Source organism: Phalacrocorax carbo, chromosome 1 (genome assembly GCF_963921805.1).
Source record: "Phalacrocorax carbo chromosome 1, bPhaCar2.1, whole genome shotgun sequence".
In the NCBI taxonomy this organism is placed as follows: Eukaryota; Metazoa; Chordata; class Aves; order Suliformes; family Phalacrocoracidae; genus Phalacrocorax; species Phalacrocorax carbo.
Genome location: NC_087513.1, coordinates 70,549,589 through 70,571,436, shown reverse-complemented (window position 1 = coordinate 70,571,436; position 21,848 = coordinate 70,549,589). Strand labels below are relative to the sequence as shown.

At 38.5% G+C, this 21,848-nt stretch overlaps 1 protein-coding gene across 8 annotated transcripts in view; it reads left to right on the top strand.

Moving 5' to 3' along the window:
• EPS8 (EGFR pathway substrate 8, signaling adaptor) overlaps positions 1–21,848 on the top strand; it is a 141,113-nt gene that overhangs the window by 91,043 nt on the left and 28,222 nt on the right. For all 8 annotated transcript variants that reach the window (XM_064459126.1, XM_064459110.1, XM_064459119.1 and 5 more), the window contains 10 exons: positions 4,378–4,445; positions 6,364–6,525; positions 6,724–6,873; positions 9,156–9,238; positions 11,264–11,400; positions 13,116–13,189; positions 14,225–14,351; positions 15,354–15,442; positions 18,952–19,026; positions 19,622–19,770. In XM_064459126.1, the coding sequence (XP_064315196.1) occupies positions 4,378–4,445; positions 6,364–6,525; positions 6,724–6,873; positions 9,156–9,238; positions 11,264–11,400; positions 13,116–13,189; positions 14,225–14,351; positions 15,354–15,442; positions 18,952–19,026; positions 19,622–19,770 (1,114 nt within the window). The remainder of the gene's footprint in view (positions 1–4,377; positions 4,446–6,363; positions 6,526–6,723; positions 6,874–9,155; positions 9,239–11,263; positions 11,401–13,115; positions 13,190–14,224; positions 14,352–15,353; positions 15,443–18,951; positions 19,027–19,621; positions 19,771–21,848) is intronic.

The following is a 21,848-nucleotide window of genomic DNA, read 5'->3' as shown; positions in this document are numbered from 1 at the left end:
CTTTGGAAAGACTACCCACCGATTTTATTGCTGAGCATGACATTATGCAGTATGGAATAGCCCTTTGGTCAGTTGGGGTCAGCTGTCCTAGCTCTGTCCTCTTCCAACCTCTTGTGCACCCCCAGCCTGCTCACTGGGGTGGCAGAGTGAGAAAGAGAGAAGGTCTTTTGACACTGTTCAGCAATAGCTAAAACATCCCTATGTTATTAACACTGTTCTGGTGACAAATCCAAAACACAACACCATATAGGCTGCTGTGAAGAAAATAAACGCTATCCCAGCCAGACCCAGTACATTCAGTAAGTCAGAAAATTCTGTTGCTCGTTTTCAATAGTAGGGTATGAGTTACTTGCATTTGAAGGTCATGTAATAAGTCAAGAGGTGTTTTCAGGGTTTCTGTAAAACCAGTAAGATTAATATTCATGAATAATAATCAACCACTTTGATATGTGAAAGAGTTGAGGAGATTGAAGCTACATTTTCAGAAGCATGGCAATGGGCAGCTCTGTAGGAAAAGAACTAAAATAAGGAGCTGTATATGGATGAAAAAAACTGACACTATCACGTGCTCAGATATATCTGACTTGGAGGTGGAAATGTGGAAGTGTTGTAGGAATAAACAGCAGACCTGTGTCATCTGGGTAGAGAAGAATGCAGAACAGGTTTGAAGGCTTATATCAATTTTGCTAGAAGTTCAAGGCAGCGGAGCCACATCAGCAGAAGGGGGTGCAAAAGGTTTTGTGTCCTCCGTTCTGAGGGCAAGGTGAGAACTTGTGGAGTTTTGTAGGTAGAATCTGGGACATGAGCCAGGCACCAGGAGAAAGCAGAGGCTCAGACTTAGTTTTGAGCTACTGGCAAAAACCATGGGAAGGGGGATGCATTCTAGATGCCAGTCTGTTTTGGTTTTGTTTTACCTTTTTTCTTTTTTCTTTTTTCTTTTTTCTTTTTATGTTCATATTATCATGGGGGAACTTTATTCATTCTTCCTTCAGTGCAATTTATGCCAGGCAGCCAAGAAAACGATCTCTCAGGGAGCCTGGGTTAATCACAGCTGGGCTGACCCTATAAGGGAAAGGAGACCCACTTTCTAACTATTGAATTGTAAAAAGGTTGAAAAACGAAGGTTGAGGCAAAAGCCTTCCAGAAGAAATGGAAGAATTTTGCCTGATGCTAGGGTACTTATTAGAAGATGTATATTGAAGGGTGAATAATTTCAGGATAGAGCGATTACCCATAGTATCTACCTCTAGCTCCTCTATAGCAGTGTTGACAGCATTCACAGCTGCTATAAGCCACTTCTTAGCTCATCCAAAACTACATAAAAGTTGTAGCACTGAGCAGTAATTAAGAGCCTGTGATGCACTTTTGGCTTTGGTTTTGTCTGTAACTGCAATGAGACTTGGAAACTAAAGACTTGGAAAAAAAAGACTTGGAAACCAAACCCAGTTTAGTTTGCATGTTTCACTGAAGAGTTTAGATTTTGTCACTTTCTTGGACTCCCAGAAGAGGGAATCTCCAAGTCTGCATAAGGGACATACGTTACTTGGTAGTTTTGGTAGAAGGGCCTATAGGATAACAAAAAATGGTGGTTGATGCCCCATGCCTGACAGTGCCTAAGAGGCCTTTGGACAATGCCCTTGCTAACATGCTTTAACTTTCGGTCCACACTGAAATTGTCAGGCAGTTGGACTAGATGATTGTTGTAGGTTCGTTCCAAGTGAAATATTCTTTTTCTATTCTAAATGATAACTTGGATCTCTAGCAGATTCTAATCATCATTCTACCTGCATTAAGGAAATTAATAGGTAAATAGGAATTATTGCTGAACTCAGTATGGACCATTAGGTGTTGTCACCTTACTTTTTGTTTATTAACACAAACACAAATTGACTTCTGCTAATTGGAAGTTTTATTGAAGTTAAAAATGCAATTACTCTTCTATTGTAATTAAAAATGCAGCACTTGAGGGGCATTCCTTGGCTCTCAAGAGTAAGCAATCACGGATTTTATTAGCATCCAGAGAGCAATATTTCTTACATAAACACTGTTGCTTTCACCATGACATAGTGTGTTGAAAACCTTGCCATCATGTCTATTGTGAACGTTAGGGCTGCTCTGTGGAAGAGGATATGTTAATCAGTGCTACAAACAGTTTTGGATATCCTGTCTTAACACAGGACAAAATTTCGGTGAAGCAGGGCAAGGAATCTCTTGCAAAAGTTACTCTCTCCTTAATTCCTTTGGACCTCTATATATTCTTTGTTTATTTAAAACAACTCTAACTTTATTGTTTGCAGGATTTATAAACCTTACAGTGGATATAAAATTTCTTATCCTGGTTTAATTTGATATTGTTAAAATAATACTTTTGTTTACCTAAAAAAAGATAATGACAGTCAAAGCTGAATATTTGATGCATTGCTGAGATAAGCGACTTTTTTTTAAAGCATATATTCTTTCTTACTGGATGGCATTTAACTATCATTTACACTCCATAACAGAAGACTGTTAACTGATTCCCTTGGAGATGCAAGTAATTCTATGAGGTTAAACTAGACACTATTTTTTTTTAATTCCCTGTTTTGTTAGGAACAGATGGACTTTACTTCTTCAGATCATCATCCAAACAAAAAAAGAAAGGTAGCAAATCAGACAGTACTGCTTTACTGACTGTTTTGTTGGGGTGTGCGTGTGTCTATTGTGGTTAAAAAGAAAATCAGAAAAAAAACCACCTTTGAGTAACATGCTGTAAAAGCAGAAATAGTAGTTAATGTTGGAATCAATGCAGATCCTCTGCCCTGGCATTTCATAATAATGGATAACTAAGACATTTATTTTAAAATATTCACACACCTAATTAAACATTCTGATAATCCATGGGGTTCTTGAATTTGGCTGATTGCACTGCACACTTCTGTTGCTGCAGCCAACTGAGTAGCTGCTGTACAGTAGTAAGATGACTCTGCTGCATGAGCAGTGTTTGTCATCATGGGAAGGGGTCTTCAAGCCAGTGAGGGATTTCAGAACCTATACTCTCCCTCAAAAGTCAGTGAGAACTGGAGAAATAAATGGGCATGATTATAAAAGGTGGCAAACACTTCTACAAGTGACACCTGAAAATGAGGGCACTGTGATGTATCTGTCAGCACCTGAAATTCCTGTCTGTAGGAGCCCTGGTCACAGAATAGCCTTTTACAGTGTGGCTTTTACGGTGCCCTCACTGCAGATCTCTGTATGCCACAATCACGTGCTTGGTAGTAGTCAGCATTTTTTTATTTTGCAAAAAGTAACTTATCTTTCCTGTCAACAGAATCACACACTTTTGTTTCCCCCCCAAGTACTCACAGTATGATGAAACTGATGGATTATGTATGTACATCAGGTACTTTCCTTCTGAACAAAATTAAACCACCTATTTTACTTGAAGGTCAGAAATTAAGTTATTTCATGAAATGGAGAGAAAAGAGTTGCCTACTTGCAGAGTTTCCTTGGACCTCTCTCGGCCAAGTATCCTAGTGACTTCCTCCCTTAGGCGAAGCTCCTGGTGTTCCAGATTGAGCTCTTCAGAGGTTATGGTCAAAAAGAGAAAAACCTTCCAAGTGTTGCATTCAAATTTTTTACACTGAAGTTGGAAAGTTTTCTTTAGTATTCATCTGAATTCATTCTTTTGTGGTGTGGTTGTGTGTCGTGTCTTCATCTTGCATTTTCCCTTCTCTCGTCTCCTGGTTTGATACTGATCTATTGTATGGACTAAAAGGCAAACAATGTTTCTGATTTTGCAGCATTGTGTTTTGTTCAACTACAAAATATTTCTGTTTAGAGATATTTGGTGTGTATTTCTTCTTGCCCCTTTCCATGCATATTTCTGCACTGGGAATTCATTAAATTGAATGCTTTAGGAAGAAATAAAGGATGAGTCAGCTCTAGTTTGTGTGTGGCTTTGTTGTTTTGTGGTTTTAAAATGTATATCAGAAAATACTTACACTTTCAAGTGCGTTCATACAAATTCAGTAAGCCTGATGCTGGCTAACCTATTGTTACCAAAGTGGCAAGCCAGTGATTTTAATAATCAGGCTTCCCAGTGAAGCGTTTTCAGTCAGAACGCTGCTTCCCTCCGGTGTCCTGACTCACTGTGATGAGATAACGGGCTTTTGTTTGCCCCCAGCCAGCGCTCTCTTAACATCGTTGGTGTAAGTATGATCCCTGTGCTGGACTATGTGGGAGTGAAGGTTTTTGCTGTTGAAACACAGAAATTATCAGCAGCTCATCTTCTGCTTTCATATATGGAACTAGTCTGAGGTGTCTTTGAGAAGTATTCAAAACAGCACGATAAGAAGTTGAATGAATAATTACTCTTTCTTTTTCTCCCATCTCTAGAACAAAGAAAGAATTATGCACGAGACAGTGCCAGCAGCATATCCGAAACTTCACAGTATCATGTAGAGGTGAGACGAGGAGCGATCTACCAATTATAGCTTTCTGTTACATGCAGCTCTTTTTGTCTACATGACTTTTGAGGATAAATATGCTTGAAGACACATACATCTTCCAAAATATCCTGCCAGCCCGAGGTCACTTCAGATTACGCTGAAACGTCTCAAATTCTATGGCTCTGCCATAATAAGCTGAAATTTTGATGTAGAAGAATGTAAGCAAAGTAGTGCGTAGTTTGGCAAACAGACAGGACTTCTCAATGGGATATCAGTTCAACGTGTTATGTTGCCCTGTCTCTGAACCTGGCTTGTTGCAAGGATGAGGCAGAGCTGAAAAACCCTGTGCTGCTGACAAGGCACACTGGACGATATTTAAGATTAATACTTTGATCAGTTGTAATCAGCAGAGGCGACAGAATATTCAGAAAGAGCTGAGCATTAACCCCTAAAAGTCCCAGTTAGACTACTCTGTAGTACTTAAATATATTCTGCCTGCACAGATTCTTCCCCAGGGTGGAGTGCAAAGTATGTTACTTCCTGTCTTAACCCGCTTTGCAGAATTACTGTGTGCTGCTGTCATATTTTATCCAGGAGTAGATATGTTTAAAATATTCAGCAAAGTAAGCCCTGGTGCTCATATGTAGCCTGCTAAGCACTTTTGGATGCAATGCCTCATTCTGTAGTCTTACTTTGGCACAAGCTTTCTCCCAGTGCCATCAGACTACTGTCGTGAGTTAAGCCAACTCTTGCAAATATTCTCAGCTCCTTTTTGCTGGGTTTTAAATTAGCTGTAAATTATGAGATCATATGCAGAAGAGTCTTAATTTCAAGTGCTTCTAACTGTCTATTTTTCTTTGGTTTCTTCATAACAGTTTTGGTACTGTACTGGCGTAAAAATTAGTACTTGTATTTGGAGTCTAAGCAGTCCTGTGTGAGCAGCCAGTAGAGAGCTTGTTTCACATCTTTTAAATACTTTGATTATATGCAGCTTATATCTACTCTTTTGTCTGTCATTACTAAGTGCTGTTAACCTGTAATAGAAGAAAACATACTTTATCTTTTTTCTTTTTTTAAAAAAAAGTTATTTAGAAGATAGTTGTGCAGGCATATATTAAAATTGGTTCGCCTTGAATGAGTGTAACCAGGTCTTCAATAAGACTGTGAAGCTGGATTTATGCCCAGATAAAATGAAATAATTTTATGGGTTGTCTTGCATGGCTGGCGTGTTGAAGGAGAAATTGTCAAAACCATAATGACAGGGAAGCTAGTCGAGGTGATGTCTATGAGGCAGTGTTTAATTTCTAGACCATTAATTGAATCTGGAGAATATTCCAAGTTGATGATGAGCAAAAGTAGTTAGTATACTACATTTCTACTGTGATCCTTATAAAAGAAGGAACTAGCCTGTCCATAAGGTATCCCAGTCAGATGCAAGCCCATCATGGTTGCCACTGGTGTGCTACTTGGCAGCTCTAGAAGAGATGAGGGCGCTCCAGGTCAGAGTGGTGGTGGAGGTGTTTTGGCAGGGTGTTTGTATGAGGCTTCTGCTGATGCTTCCTGGATTCAGCTTGCCAAGAGAGACAGGTTTTCACTCCTCAAGAAAGCTAATTAAATACTCAGGGTTTAATTCCAGCTGTGAAACCTGAAAGATGTCAGAATATGTCTTCAAGTCTAACCACTTTCTTTAGTGAGTAAATGACAGAGGATGACAAACAATGAGTTACAAAAATCAGTTGACTTAAAATGACATTATGGACTAAACAGCCTCTCTTATGGCTTATTGGAGGGATCTGTCATACGCAAAGGCACTTCTATTCATGAATAATTTGTATTGCTGTTTCCTGGCAATTTGAATACTGATATTGCCTAGCCATAGAGAAAAATACATATGTTTGTGGTTTTTGTTTTTAATGTACTTCCCATTCACTAGCACTTGACCACCTTTGTTCTGGACCGAAAAGAGGCAATGATTACTGTAGATGATGGAATAAGGAAGCTGAAATTGCTGGATGCCAAAGGCAAAGTGTGGACTCAAGATATGATTCTTCAAGTGGATGACAAAGCTGTCAGTTTGGTAGACTTGGAATCAAAGGTAAGATCTGTGAATGACAGTCTCATTTTCAGAGAGAGAGAAAAGGGAACAGGCAGAAAAATTAGGTATGTGAGATTCAGTATTTTAATTAGCTTATTATCACTTTCCCTTTTTAACTCATGCAGCTTTTCTGAGATCAGGACACTGTATAGTAAAGTGATGTTTTGTATTTGTGGTTTTCTTTTTCTCTTCCGGCAGAATGAACTGGAGAATTTTCCTTTAAGCACAATTCAGCATTGCCAAGCTGTGATGAATGCATGCAATTACAATTCAATTCTTGCATTAGTATGTAAAGAACCAACCCAAAACAAGCCCGATTTACATCTTTTCCAATGTGATGAGATTAAGGTAAGGTAGTAATGGAGTTCTGCTGTGATTTATTTGAATAAGAGAAATTTTATGAACTGGCAAGTTCGGTGGATAAAATCAAATGGGCTGATTCATAGAAAATATCTTTTATTCTTATAAATACGCTTTAAGCTTAATGCATTTATGATATCAACACTACTTGCAGTATGTCAGTAAATGTAGCATAGTATGTCTTGCAAGACAGTAGTCCTGCATGTAAAGTGAATATTTAGTGCATATGCAAATATGTCATTACTGCAAATACTGATTCTTGGGCTCTGTAGCTGTTCATTTAGGTTTGCAAATGAGTAATGCTATGAAATATTTGTGGTTTACATTCACACTTCTGAAGAAAGTGGTGTAAAATAGTTTGTTACCTCTCATTTAATTTATAATCTGCAAAGAACTCATCCGAGCCTTGATTCTTACTTAGTCTTTCCCATGTTCTGCTGTTTTTGTCACTGAACAATTAAACCTTCTCTACATGCCCACCTCTCTGCATCTCTGCTCTGCCAGGGAGATAATGAAAAGGAAAATGTTACTTGCAGGAGGGGCAAAACAAGGGAAGAGATTGTTTGTCTCTGATTAAAATATTTCTTTCAAGTGTAAATAATTTTTTTTAATGTATTCTGCAATACTTATGTATTTCCAGGGTTAAAAATTTTAATTTCTGTTAGTTACTTTATGTAGTTGGTATTTCTTTAAATTCCAGTTGATAATTTCATGGGGATTTTAAAATTCCTTTGTAGTAGTTCATGCCATCGTCTTAAAACAACAGATTGCTAATCATATTGTGCAACCATTTTTAAATTGGTATAGTGAGAGTGGAGTGGAGGTGACTAGCTAATTTTGTGATTAGTTGCACAGAATCTGCTGTTTCAATGGAAATTGGGATCCTGTGAGAATTTCACGTGGCATTATGTTAAATAACGCAAGCATCCTTGTTGAGATCTAGTTGGACCCAACTTCCCAAAGTGTAGAGGTGGTCTCTTTTCTTCAGACTTCCTTCTTTTGAAGTTGTTCCTCTGTGTACAAATAAAAATGCAGAGCACGTAAGGATGACTTGGAAGTCCGGATCCCTTTTTCTTCTGAGGTACTGTTTGAGTCTGTGACCATAGCCTAGCTTTTGTTCCTTACCCACGAAACTTGGCTCTTTTTGAAAGGGTAGGTCTTTCTCCCTTGCCTTTTTCCTGCTTTTGATTAAAAGTTTCCATGAACCTCCAGAGCCTCTGCAATAAAAAATTAGTCAAAATCTATAATATCTGGGGCATTCAATATTTTCTAGACAAATTGTTAAATATCAAGAGTATGATTAATGGAATTCTTCTGCGTTTTAAGTTCCTCAAATCCCCTTAAGTTTTTTCTATTGATTCTTTAACCTTAATGTATCCCTCGTCCATATTCTGTAGTGTGATTCATTATAGCCCGAGAAATCCTTTAATCCCCTTGGATACTAAATTCAACAGAGTCTTCTGGTCCCAGCAGAAGTTACATATTCCTCCCAAAAATGTACATACTTCTCCATTATGAGGGGACTAAGAAAGCTCTGGACCTTGTAAAGTGAGCCAGACACTGACAGATTTGGGCCTTGACAACCTGCGTATGAAATTAATTTGTCAGCTGAGATGTGTCAGCTACGAGAAGCCATTACCTATTTATTGCAAAATTTATTAAAATAATGCCGTAGACGTGCATCAAAATTTCACTTGTGGGCCACTGGTAGAGGCAGACTGCAGCTGTGAAGAGGCATGCACCAACAGGTTAGGAAATGTTCTGAAGAATTCATCTATTTAATCAAAGAGAAATTAGGGTCTGTTGTTACTTCTTAAAAGAAACTGTATCACTACAAGTTACTTCCCTAATCCTTTATGCTGCTACTATCTATAGTAATTTTGCTGCTACTATACTTAGTAGATTTTTTTTTAATAATATGTCTTTCCCCTAACGTGCTTGAGAAAAACAAAAATTACGTATGTGGAGGGAAAGAATAGCTTATTCAATAATGGTTGACTTGGGATAATTACAGCTCTTCAGGCAAATTTGGTATCTAGATGACATGCTCATCTGATAATAGCAGTTGAGATTGGAACAGTGACAAAAATACTGACTGCCAGACAATAGCATTATGTGTTTCTTCATTCAGTTTATGTACAAAATAACTTATCCCAGAACTTCTAAATAAATGGACTTTGATAAGGGATTCTGGAATCTAAAGATGCCCTAAAAAAAGTGCATGAGGAGATATAGCTGATAACTGGTGGTTTCTGCTTCTGTCTCTTTAGGCTAGCTTTATTCATGAAGATATTGAAAGTGCAATCAGTGACAGCAAGAGTGGGAAGCAGAAGAAGAGGCTTGAAACACTGAGGTAAAACCCCAGTTTTATGCAGTATATAGGATCACCAAATAGTGTTACAGCATTCAGAAGCCCTCCAAGTCTGCCTGCTGTTTTTTACTCTTTATTGCTATTTGATAATATACTTCCAAAACCACATGTAGAGGCCTTGATTTAATAATTTTCTCAAGCTCTTTCAGTTTATAGTGTCACTCTTACCTTTCCTGGTTCTACCTTAGTGACAGGAACAGCTGACATCATGACATTACCACTTGCCAGAGGGTAGTATTGCATGTCTTAGCTCTGCATATGGGTCAAGTAGTTCAGGATTTAAATTAAAAACATAAATGTTCCATAACTCCAAGTAAATAAGATGATGATAAAATATTTTTGCATCTAAAGATGTTAAATGAAACAGTAACTGGGATCGAATAATCTTTCTGCCTGGACGTTTAATGATGCTAAGATTCCTTGTTTCCCTGGTAGTGAAACTTCTCTGCCCCTTGCAAAATGTGGAGGGAAAGAGTCTGTTGGGTTCAGAGAAGATTAATATGGAAACGAGAGGTAGCCAAAAGAAGCATAGAAACAAGGGCACAAATATAATATGTACTGCATGGTAATGGTGGTGGTTTGTTGAATAGTTAGTATGTAACTGTGTCCTCATGGTATCTCTCAATAACACTTAGTTTTGTGGTGGCGTCTCTGCTGGACAAAAATCATTAAGTAAAAACACCACCATTAGAGGAATGAGCTTATAACAGTCTTAGCTACCTGTTGAATTCTGATATGCAACTCATGAAGTTTTTGTAGAGTAACGGGCGCTCCTATGAAAACAAAACAAAAACTTAACTGTGTCTAACTTCTGTCTGTGGGTTTTAAAGTAAATAAGTAGACTTTGCTGTTTGTGGGACTGCAACAAACAGATATAAGCATATAGAGGCAATCCAGAAGGATGCAAACACATTGGATGTGCTGGGAAACTAATGAGATTTAATTGGGAAAAGAATGTAGGTCAGTAAATCTGGTGGGAAAAATAATCCAAGACACCAGTCTCTGAGGGCTATGAGGCCAAGAGATCGTAAGTGAATGACAGTTTAGCGCCAGTTACTCATTGTCGTATCACGTACATGCTGGCATCAGGTCACGGGAGAGACTCCCCTGCCTGACATTGCATGATTGAGTTGCTGCAAGGTTATTGACAAGTAGAAGTGTGGGATATGTAGAACAGCGCCCAGGAGGCTGGAGTTCAAAGACCAAATAACACTTGACACATTGTGGTGTTGTTGTTGAATGCCATGAATGAGATGGGATTATAAAGAGGTGAATTCAAGGTGGAGATCTTGCTTTCAAATAGGGATGTGGGGAAGGGATGGGATCTGTGTATGACAGGAGTTGTTGGGATTTTTTCATCTGTTGGTATGAAGTTTCAGAATAACTTCAAACAGCTCTTTCCGTATGGTATTTAAAACTAGATTAAGAACTGGAAAACTGGAAAATTGTGGGTGGGAACATTGATACATCTGTATCAAGACAGGATGAACAGGCCACCCATATAAAGAGGAAAATCAGCCCATAAATTTAATTGGTTTTGTTGGTAGGGTTTTAAGAAACAGGTGGTTGGCAACCTGTGAAATTTAGGGAATAGATGCTCAATTGTGGTGACTGAAAGGTAACTTCTAATGAAGACTTTCACACAAAATGGAAGTCCAGTCATTGAACTGCATGTGGCAGTAAAAATGCCACCTACTAAACCCAAGGCACTGAATTCACTTGAGTAAACTGACAGGCCTCTAGACATCACATTCTGTGGCACTGCTTGGGGATTTCCCACATGGCCAGGTGATGAAGGTTTGCCAACCCCATCATGGAGTGGATTTCCTACTACATTTAATATATTTACACATCATGGTCTTGAGTACTGCTTACTTGGCAAGTTCACAGTATGCTCAAGAGTAGAGGAGGTCCTTGAAAAACCTCCTTGTCTTCTCTGATTAAGCACTAGAAAATAGAACGTTTCTCCTTCAAGTGTCACTTCTGGTCTTTCTTCGCTTCCTCTAGGATGATATCCAAAGCTGACAGTGCCATCCCTCCACCGCCGCAGGCACCTGCCCCTGTGCCACCGGGAACCATCACCCAAGTGGATGTGAGAAGCCGAGTGGCGGCATGGTCCGCGTGGGCTGCAGAGCAGGGGGAGTGTGAGTATTTCTGGGAGGCTGCTGCCGCAAGTGCAGTGACAAACAATTGCTCTGGGCAATCTGTTTTTACGATCCTTGGTAATAACAAAAATAATTTGGAAAGACCGCCTTCATAAAGATTACCGTAATTGAATCCAGATACAGAAATGGTTGTACAAGGTCACCCCTCTGTCCTCGCTGAGAGCAGGCAGGATTATTCTCCCAGTCTAGTTTGAAATGCCCCAAGCCACTGTTGCCTGATCTGGGGAATAAGACCTGACTGTCATAATCTGACTTGTCATTTACATGCACTTATCTGGTTTCTGAATTTCTGTTCAGAGCTTTGTTTAGTTGTGTGTTTCTGGATGGGGGTGTGGGCTACTGATTTTATCTTGGGCATTTTTGTGAACATAACAACATTCACAGTAGTCAGTACTGTCATAAATCTAGTAACTTAATGATGCTTTCTTTAGTAACAGGGAGAGAGTAGGCCAGATATTTCAGAAAATTTAAAAATATAATCAAGGATTAAAAGGAGACTGGAGATCAGCATTATTTATTTTATATTCATTGTTATAATGGGATGTATGGCTAAACCAGTTTATGGGTTTGATTTTTTTGTTTTGTTTTGTTTTAAAGCCTGAACTAAGGAACGTTGTAGCATTTCTGATGGGTTTGGATTTCTTTCTCTGTTCAGTTTTTTAAGTCTCTAATGGAAATATTTTTATTTAGATCAGATTTTTTTTAAAAAAAATTTTTTTAGAAACTGTAAAGCTCCTTCTTTAAAACAGGCTGTATGAAGGGAATAATCTTGGTTAAGGGGAGGCCTTTTTTGCTTTTGGTTTGTGGTTTTTGTTGTTGTTTGTTGTTTTTTAATAGTAGATACTAAAATTTTAGTATCTCCTATCTAATTTTACTAAAATTAGAATTAGAAGTCATCAACCATGGAGTCTTTATCATTCTTGGTTTATTAAACTATATCTGTCTTGCCAGACCACTTGTGGATCTGAGTTCCTGCAGTTCCTTTTATTCCATTCATGTGGATCTTTTCTAAAACATATTTACTAAAATCCCACCTGTTAACAAAAGCAATTTATACATAATAACTTTATAAAAACTTTATACAAAAGTATTTAGTGTGACTGAGAAACGTAAAGCTTATAATTTCTCAAAATGTTAACCTTTTTTATTTTCAGATAGAAGTCACTGACTCCATTATTTGGAAATACCTGCTTTATCACATCATCATCTCACATTTCTGTGTTGCCAGACTTGGTCACTCTGCCCAAATTCCTACATCCCTTTTTTGCTTATTACCTTTTACATCAAAATTGTCTTTGAAGTCATGGCTACATTGCTCACCTCTGCTGGAGTAGCTTTCAGCATATTTTGCAAAACGGGATGATTTCTCATTACATTGTATTTGTAATCGACCACTTTCTGCTTTAATTTTTTGTTTCAGACCCTGGTACCACACGTCTGTGTTTAATTTCATTTATGCAGCTAAGCTGACTGAAAGCATACACCTAAGCTTTTCTTTTTTTGTGAGACTTGGCAGGATCAGGCATTAGGGTGCAAGTCTTTCAGGTTGTGTGGAGTCCTTGCAAACTGAACGGTACAAACATTGCCCAACTTTTTCTTACAACAGTATGATTTCAAGCATAAGCCGTATAGGAAGAGTTGGTTACTAATTCTGTGTATATGGATGACTTATTCTTTTCTTTCCTTTTCTGCAGTTGAAAAACATAGACAATACCATGATCATGAAGAAACAGCAGAGATGATAGCAGCCAGGATTGACAGAGATGTTGTAAGTGAGACACTACAAGCCATATTGCTTAATGTCTGTGAAATTTTGCAGCTCTACTTCGTGGGAAGAGTTTTTCCAATGAGAAATTGAGTTCCAGAGGAAAGCTTTCCAGGAAGCCTATGCTTGTGTGGTAGACCTAAAAATTAATAGGCAGTAGGTTTTTTTGTTTGTTTGGTTGTTGTTTTTTTTTTAAAAAAAAGAGAAAGAAAAAAATACTGAATGTACATGCAAAGTTTTCTGCTGTGAAGAGCTAGAAATAAAAATACTAATTTTATGTGGTAGACAAAATTCAGCAAACTGTGTAAAGATAAACTTAAATTCCATTAATTTAGTGGGACTTAGACTATGTGCAATATCTGGAAAATGAACATATGGTCAGTTCTGATATTGCCTATAAACAGCTACGTTGGGCAGGTCTTATGATGTATGCAATATCAAATATTGCCCCTTTTGTCAGGTCTAACCTTCTACTTTTCTACTCTGCTGTTGCCTTCAGCAACATCCAAGGGTCTTGAGGAAAGCATGTTAGGGCCTTCTGATTTGGTGTATACATGTTTTCCCCAGGGGCTCCTTCATTCTCCTCCACTTGCTCTTTGAAAACAATTCTTCAAAGAATGCTTCTGTAAAACTACATTCTGACATTCAACAAACAGCTTAATACTTTGTACTAAAGGAGATTATGAAGTTATACTGTTTAGGAAAATGCTGTCCTACACAAATAATTTGCATTTTTTCATGTGTTGTGAGAGAAAATGTAACGTGTGGACAAATTGTGTAATTCCAATCTGAATTTAATAATCTTGATGCTTATATTTTAAAATATTTTCAGTGGCTCTAAGTTTTCAAATATCTAAGATTTAAAATAATTTATAGGTTTGTAAAGTCAAGAACATAATGAATCTAAATAAGTAATGTTCCAGCATGGACTTTGTTCTGAGGAAGCTGTTGGTCTCTAAGAGTGCAGTCATTTTAATTTCTGGAGCATTTCTGCTGTAGGTTCTATAGATAAACTGTTACTTTTCTTTTCTCCCATAGCAAATTCTGAACCATATTTTGGATGACATTGAGTATTTTGTTACAAAACTTCAAAAAGCTGCTGAAGCATTTGCTGAACTTTCGAAGAGGAAGAAAACTAAGAAAAGCAAAAAGAAAGGACCTGGAGGTAGGAGTTCTTACTGCACACAGTTCTGTTTCTCTAAGGATCATTGAAGTAGCTAGCAAATGTGTCTTTCTGTGTTTTTTGATTAATCTAGTAATTTTCTTTCATTCTCAGCACAAAAAATCCTGCGCAGTATATTCTTAGAGGGAAACCTATGAAAATTATTTGCTGGAGTCAGTGAGGAGTGACTAATTAGAGATACAACTGCAGAATATGCTCACTGTTCACAGAATCTTAGGTTGGAAGGGACCTCAGGGATCATCTAGTCCAACCTTTCTAGGAAGAGCACAGTCTAGACAAGATGGCCCAGCACCCTGTTCAGCCAAATCTTAAAAGTGTCCGATGTGGCCGAGTCAACCACTTCCCTGGGGAGATTATTCCAATGGTGACTGTCCTCACTGTGAAACATTTCCCTCTCGTGTCCCATTGGAATCTCCCCAAGAGCAACTTGTGTCCATTCCTCTTATAGATCTTAGAGATCCCCTCTAAGCCTCCTTTTCTCAAGGCTGAACAAACCCAGTTCTCCCAGCCTATCCTCATATGGCAGGCTTCCCGGTCCTTTGATCATCTTGGTGGCCCTTCTCTGGACCCCTTCCAGCCTGTCCACATCCTTTTTGTATAGCGGGGACCAGAACTGTACACAGTACTCCAGGTGTGGCCTGGCAAGTGCTGAGTAGAGTGGGATAATGACTTCTTTATCTCTGCTGGCGATGCCCTTTCTGATGCAACCCAGCGCCCTGTTGGCCTTCTTGGCTGCAACAGCCCACTGTTCGCTCATGTTGAGCTTTCTGTCCACCAGGACCCTCAGGTCCCTTTCCACAGAGCTGCTTTCCAGCCAGGTGGATCCCAGTCTGTGCTGCACTCCCAGATTGTTTTCCCTGTTGTGGTTCTGTATTTACAAAATTCTGTAAGTTGGTAAATTTATTATGTATTTCTGTTTACTGTAATATTTGTAGAAATTATATGCCATATAGATATATCTAAAAATCTTATTTTGTTCACCAGAGGGAGTTCTTACTCTCCGTGCAAAACCTCCACCTCCGGATGAATTTGTTGACTGCTTCCAAAAATTCAAGCATGGCTTCAATCTTCTGGTAAGTGACTTTGGTGGATATGGTGGTGTGAGGAATGCAGTAACCAGTTTTTTCCTGGGATAGTTGATGTTAAGTGTATCATGATCTTTGTTTTCCCCACTGCTACAAATTAATTTGGGTATTAGTTTTGTTGCATTGGTTTTCATACGTCTTATTTCACTAATATGAAATGAAGAACTAAAATTGTGGGGAAAGATGAAGAGGAGAAGGAAGAATCAGTAACATGACAGATTTGCTTTGTAGTTGATTTTGGGTTGAGTTTTCTTGGATGTTTATGCTATTCCAGAGGGTGTGAATGCTTTATTGTTGACTCCCCTGAAGGAGCTGCAGAAGGTTATTTTGTTTTTAGGAATGTATTGATCAAATCTTCTGCATTCTGTCTAACTTTCCTGGTGCCTTGTTCATATAGAGAAACCTAGTGGGTCTTAAATGCCCTATTGCTGCTGGCTGTGCAGAGGTGGTCGTTCCATCCAGGGAATTGTGAGCCTGGGTCTGCTTTGTCTTGGTGTCCACTGCTCTTTCAGAAGGAGCAAACCCACAAGTATCCTCCTAAAGAATGCTGATATATCTGGAAATGTAATCTTGTTTAGTCTTTGGCTGACACACAGAAATATAGCACAGATGATACTTCACTGATCTTGGACAATCACCTTTTCCTTCTCTGTCCAAGGTTGAACTGAGACAAGAGCAGAGCTGGTCACCTCTGGTGTAGGTTAGCCTTTGAACCAGCTTTGGGATGCTACTCTTCAAGGGCTTTACACAGTGACTAGATGAGCATATTTCTTTTCCAGCATTGTTTTGTTTCTTCTTTTCCTGGTTCTTTTAAGTCTTTTACTTGGGAACTTTGAGTTAAAATCATAAAAGAATTTCTAGGAACGTCTGTTGGGATCACGGTTCTGTTGCATGCTTGCCAGCATCACCAGCTGTGGCATTAATTTATTTTTATTCAGCTATGCCCATCAGACTCTCTGTGCTTGTTGCTATTATTACATAGGACCTTTCTGGCCTCAGAATGCTCCATCCGACAAATTACTGTCGCTTTATAGGTTCTCAACAAGTACAGATGCTAATTCAAGAGCCTTCTGCTGGCATCTCCTCTTCTGCAAGTGCTATTAAAGGAAGGCAGCAAGTGGGACACCTTCAAAGCATTTACTTTCATGTACTGACTGTCCCTTCCAATTGCTGGGGAAGCTATGCCAATGGGGAAAATTATTCTTTAATTCATTGAGTCAAATCAGCTTTTTCTTCCTCTTGGGAATTAATTGCAGGGCTGTAGGAGATATTTAGAAATGTTAAGAATATGTATTCTTTTTTTAAAACCCTATATTGAATGCTGTAATTCTGACCTTAAAGGACTGCTGGTTCTGCGGGGATGGATGTCTGAGAACATGCTGATCCTTCTTAGTAATAGTGCTTCTAATGTTGACGTTTGTTTGTTTGTTTTTATTCTTACTTCTTATTGCGTTCTGCATTAAAATTAGATTTTCACCCAAGAATAGCATCTGCATCTTTGAATCTTTATCTTCTGTGCTGGAGAAGAAGCTGTTCTTGTTGCGGTGCTCAGCAGCTCTTGAAGAGCTGTGCTGTAACAGTGCTTTACTCCGGCGTAATTGCAGGAGCCACAAAAGCCTGACATTTCACTTCCTGGTGCTTTGTCAGACATGGAGAACTGTATAAAATGAAGAATCTAGTTTAAAAACAAAAGGAGTAGCTAGAATAATAAAATCTTTGCCAGTAGAATGTTTTAAAACACTATGCTGGAAGCTCCTAGGAAATGCCTACCATCTGTCAAAAAAAACTTTAGAAAGACCCAGAGAAAGTTGCTGTGACTAAAGAACAAAGCACAGAAAGTTATTAGAAGTAAAAACACATCCTCCTCCTTTCTTCATTTGGAGGCACACTCTGGAAGGCTGGATGTAAAAGTAGAATGAGGCTAGCCAAAAGCAGTTTGAGCAACAGATGGCAAGATGCAATAAAAACTACTAGAACTTTTTAAAACACATTCTGGCATGCTTCTTATTTTGGGAGCCTGCAGGGCCAGTGGGTGATCAGTAAATAAAAGAAATCCTCCAAGAAGCTGTATCAGAAAGTATATGATCTTTCTTTATGTGTATATTTACTTGGAAAAGCTTGATAGTGGACAATACATTCATGAAAACCATTTTTTATGGGGGGTACAAGAAATTATCTGTTTCAAATTGAAGAACTGGTAATGGGTTAAAGAACAGCAAATCAAAATAGCAAGTTACAGGCAGATGAACAGAGCCTTGTTTGAACGGGCACCATTCATCCATCTATTCAGTGCGTAACCTCTCTGAAACTGCCTTTCTTCCAGAGGAAGAGAAATGGTTAAGGTAATGCTGATAATCTTTAAAGTCATCCCAGAGATCTGAGGGACTACGACAACCAGGTATCCCGACGTACCCGCACATGGGATGCAGTTTGTAGGCAGGTATATTAAATTGAGAAAGAAGCAAGCATGCATCTTGCAAAACAAAATAATATCTACAAATCCATCAGTTCTTTGTTTTTGTTTCTTTGGTTTTCCAAACCACATCCAGCAAGGTTGCACACCATGAAGTTCTTAAAGAAACTGAGCTACTGTGAGGTTGAATGTAGCTTCTTAATTTCTTGTTTGGTGAAATAGAAAACAAATAATAGGACTAAAATTTTGGCTCTCAAGGTGCAATAAATTCAGCAGCAATGTCCAACACGTGCCTCTGCAGAGGTCTTTGCTGTCCAACATGTTTACAGGTGTTCAGGCAAATGGGGAGCGTAGAGTCTGCAAATGTAGAAATATCTCATGATAGCAGATAGAGTGACAGATGACATCCAATATTGATAGAGCATGGACAGGTGGGGAAAAAATCTCATACATAACACAACTCAGAGCAAAATGTTGATGTAATGCAGATTCCTGTGAGAACACCATTCCTGTTCAATGGTGATGAATGAAACAAATGTTAAGAACCTCTAGGAAAAGAAAAGAAAAATAAAATAACAAATAAAGAGTATCAATATGCTGTTATGTTCCCTGGCCTTATTTTGTTCCCAGTGTAGCAAAACTGAAGAAGGTACAGTGAGCACAAAAATGCTCAAAGGAATTACTTGAGCTTGGAAAAGACCAAACAGAGGAAGAATGTAATAAATCTGTAAATGGTTATGAGCATCACTGGAAAAAGCGAGTAGAGAGGATTGCTCAGCTTTCATTTGGAAAAGAACTACAGAATACTAATGAAACTAAGAGGTGGCAAATTTCCAAAGGAGATGCTTCTTTACAAATATAATTCAGTTGTGGAATTTCTTGTTTTGCACAATAGGTGCTTAAGATATATATGGATTCAAAAGCAATTGGATGAATGAGTGCTTGCACTTAGCAGATGATGCAGACAAAACAGTGGGCTTAGGTGGGCCTGTGGCCTGACCAGGGATGGCCATTCTTATGCGAAGTTTTTATAGTCATAAAAGTTAACTGTTCCTTAAAATGTATTGTTTTCCCATTCCTTCAGGCCAAATTAAAGTTCCATATCCAGAATCCTAGTGCAGCTGAACTGGTTCATTTTCTCTTTACCCCGCTACGTCTGGTAAGGTTTTATAATTTTCTCAGTGTTTTCCTTCAGAACTCTTTTATTTGTTTGCTCGGTAACCTTTTCACGGTTAACAAGATGGAAATGTTGTGTCCCTGGACAATAACTAAGGAGAAATATGTGTATCTCAGGATGAGATTCTCTTTAGAGATATACGTATATTCCCATCTATTAAATATATTTATTTAAATCACCTTTACCTTTCTATGTTACAGTTTGCCATTGTAATTTTTAACTAACAAAAAAAATATAAAATTTACATAGTGCAGGAGGAGTTGAAAGCTTAGCCATATGTCTGTTTAATGGAAGTGTGTGTGGTTTTGATCAGTAGAGCAAAAATAACATTGCCAAAGAGGGCCTAAATATAAAATGGTTGGTGACCAGAACAGCAGTTCTTCTGCAATAAATGATTTAGTTAATCTGTAGAACATTAAGACACATTGTTAGCTTCTCAGAGGGTTGAGAGGGGGGTGTGTGTGTGAATTTTGAGTAATAAATGTTTCCTAGCAGTGCTGTAGGTAACTTGCACTCACAGTAACTTCCTTACTGACGATGTGTATGCTCGTTGTATTATTTTAACGCTTGGATTTAGGTGGTACAGACAACAGGAGGTCCAGAGCTTGCTGGTACAGTACTCAGCCCCCTCTTAACAAAAGATACTATTGACTTCCTGCAATACACTGTCACCAGTGAGGAAGGGCAGTTATGGATGTCATTGGGTGACACGTGGACCAAAGCCAGGTGAGAAAAAACCTTTTCATATTTTAGAGATGATCTCTAAACTCAAGTTTATTGGTGTGATGATCACGAGGTTATCCACCTCCTAGTAAACTCAATATTAATTTTTTAGGCTTTGGACTCTTCAGAACTGGAAAGGAACCCTTCAGCCTCAGTGGGATTTGGGAGTGGTTTGGGTTTGGGGGGTCTGAAGGAGGGAGAAAATGCAGGCAGAAATTTTTGTTTTGTCCATGGTATCAAGAACCTCTTGACATAACCTCTTGCCGTCTATTTTTCTGAACTGTCCTGTGCATGTTTCCAGTTGTTTTTCACCAATATATTTCCAACCCAGCTATCTGGACTTAATTAAAAATAAATGTGAAGAAGCTGCAATTAAAAGTGATAAAATATTGAAGAACAGGATACAGATTTCTATTTTCAATTTCCAATAATTTCAAAAGCTAAAAATTTACAATGTCTTTACTTCCTTGAAAGCATCATAATGCTAAAAAGAAAATGCTTACAATTTTTAAACAATATTTGTTAGCTGAACCATATTACATGTGCATACCCTACACATTGCACTTAATGGATTCACTATTATGGTTAGGCTTAGCTAAACATTATTTTATGCATTTGTTGTTTTTGAGGTAAGTATATGGTTTGAATTTACTTAGGTAAATAGAACATGCAAAAGAAAAACCTTAACTTGCCAAAGTGCTTTTTAACTCTGGAAAATGTGGTAGAAAAGTACATTTGATGATTAAGTATCCAATCACCTGGGTTGGAAATGCATCATGTGTTTATCCGTCCTTGCTCTTAGATTTCAAACTGGAACATAAACGTCTACCACATGGATTTCTTTGATTGACTAAAAAGTATTTGATTGTTTTGCTGGTAAGGAAGGCTACATGGAAAGCCCTGGAGCATGGGGTGACAAGCATCCTCAGATTAGGGAGAGTGATGTACAAGTCTGTCCCTTCCTTGAGCTCACTCTGCTGCACGACCAGGAATGTCCAAAGTTGTCCTTTAGGCCTATCGTTCAGCCTGCTACTAGAAAATGAGCTGGAAACAAGAACTGCAGCTCCTTGTGATTGCAGAGAGCTTACCCCGGCAAAGCACCGTCCAATTGCCTTTACCTGCTTCAAGAGCTGCTGGCTTCATAGCAGCTTGTGGTGGGACTGGCAGTGCAAATTGCCTCATAGCATTGGAGTCCTATGCAGGCAAAATGGATCAATGGGTAAAACAATGGGCTCCTTGTCTTAGGAACTACTATCATCATCCGTTTAGTCCATCCTGAAAAAATGTTTAATGGAAAGAGTAGTTCATGTTAGGCAGTGAAGAATGAAGCACTTAGAATATAGTTGGTTGAACTGTCCAGATTAGACATGATAGTCTGATTGATCTCAGTATCCAGAGGTACACTGTGGTCTGGTGTAGCAGGAGAGGTAAATGATGAAAATCAAGGGTTACTGACCTAGCTCAGGCCTGCTAATGGGCTAGTAATTGCTGACTGCTCCTGCAGCTTGTGTTGCTGGCAGCATTTGTCCCTTAACTTTGAGCAGTGTCAACAGCACTGCTAGAAGATTGTAATGTGCATTCCCATTTCTGCTTCCACTGTGAAGATACAGTAATTTATAATGTGGGACAGTGTGTTATGTATAAAGGCAGAGCATGAAAGTGTTTATTTAGGTATTTTGTATTACAATAGGGAATGCTAATGGAGCTCTGAAAAGTAATACAGTATTTTAAAAAGATCCATCTGAACTATAAACCAGCAAATGTAATGATAATTCTTGTATCCTGGAGCATATAGAGTTGGGCTTTTTTGTCAGTAAAAGCTGTTATCTTTTTCTTTTAGGTGTAGCTAGGCCCCCTACACTTCCATGCTTCATACCTGCTTTCAGACTTTCTTATAAAGCAAGTTGTTTCTTTGACGTCTTTGTCTGGTGCTTTAACACAAACAGAGCATTGCAGTATTTTCCTCCATCTAATAGTTAAAACAAATCCTAGATTTGTTTCTGATTGATTCTTCTATTACTCATCCTTTGCTACAAGACAGAAATTCGTTGTGGTTTACCACTGACAAGTCCTTACATCAG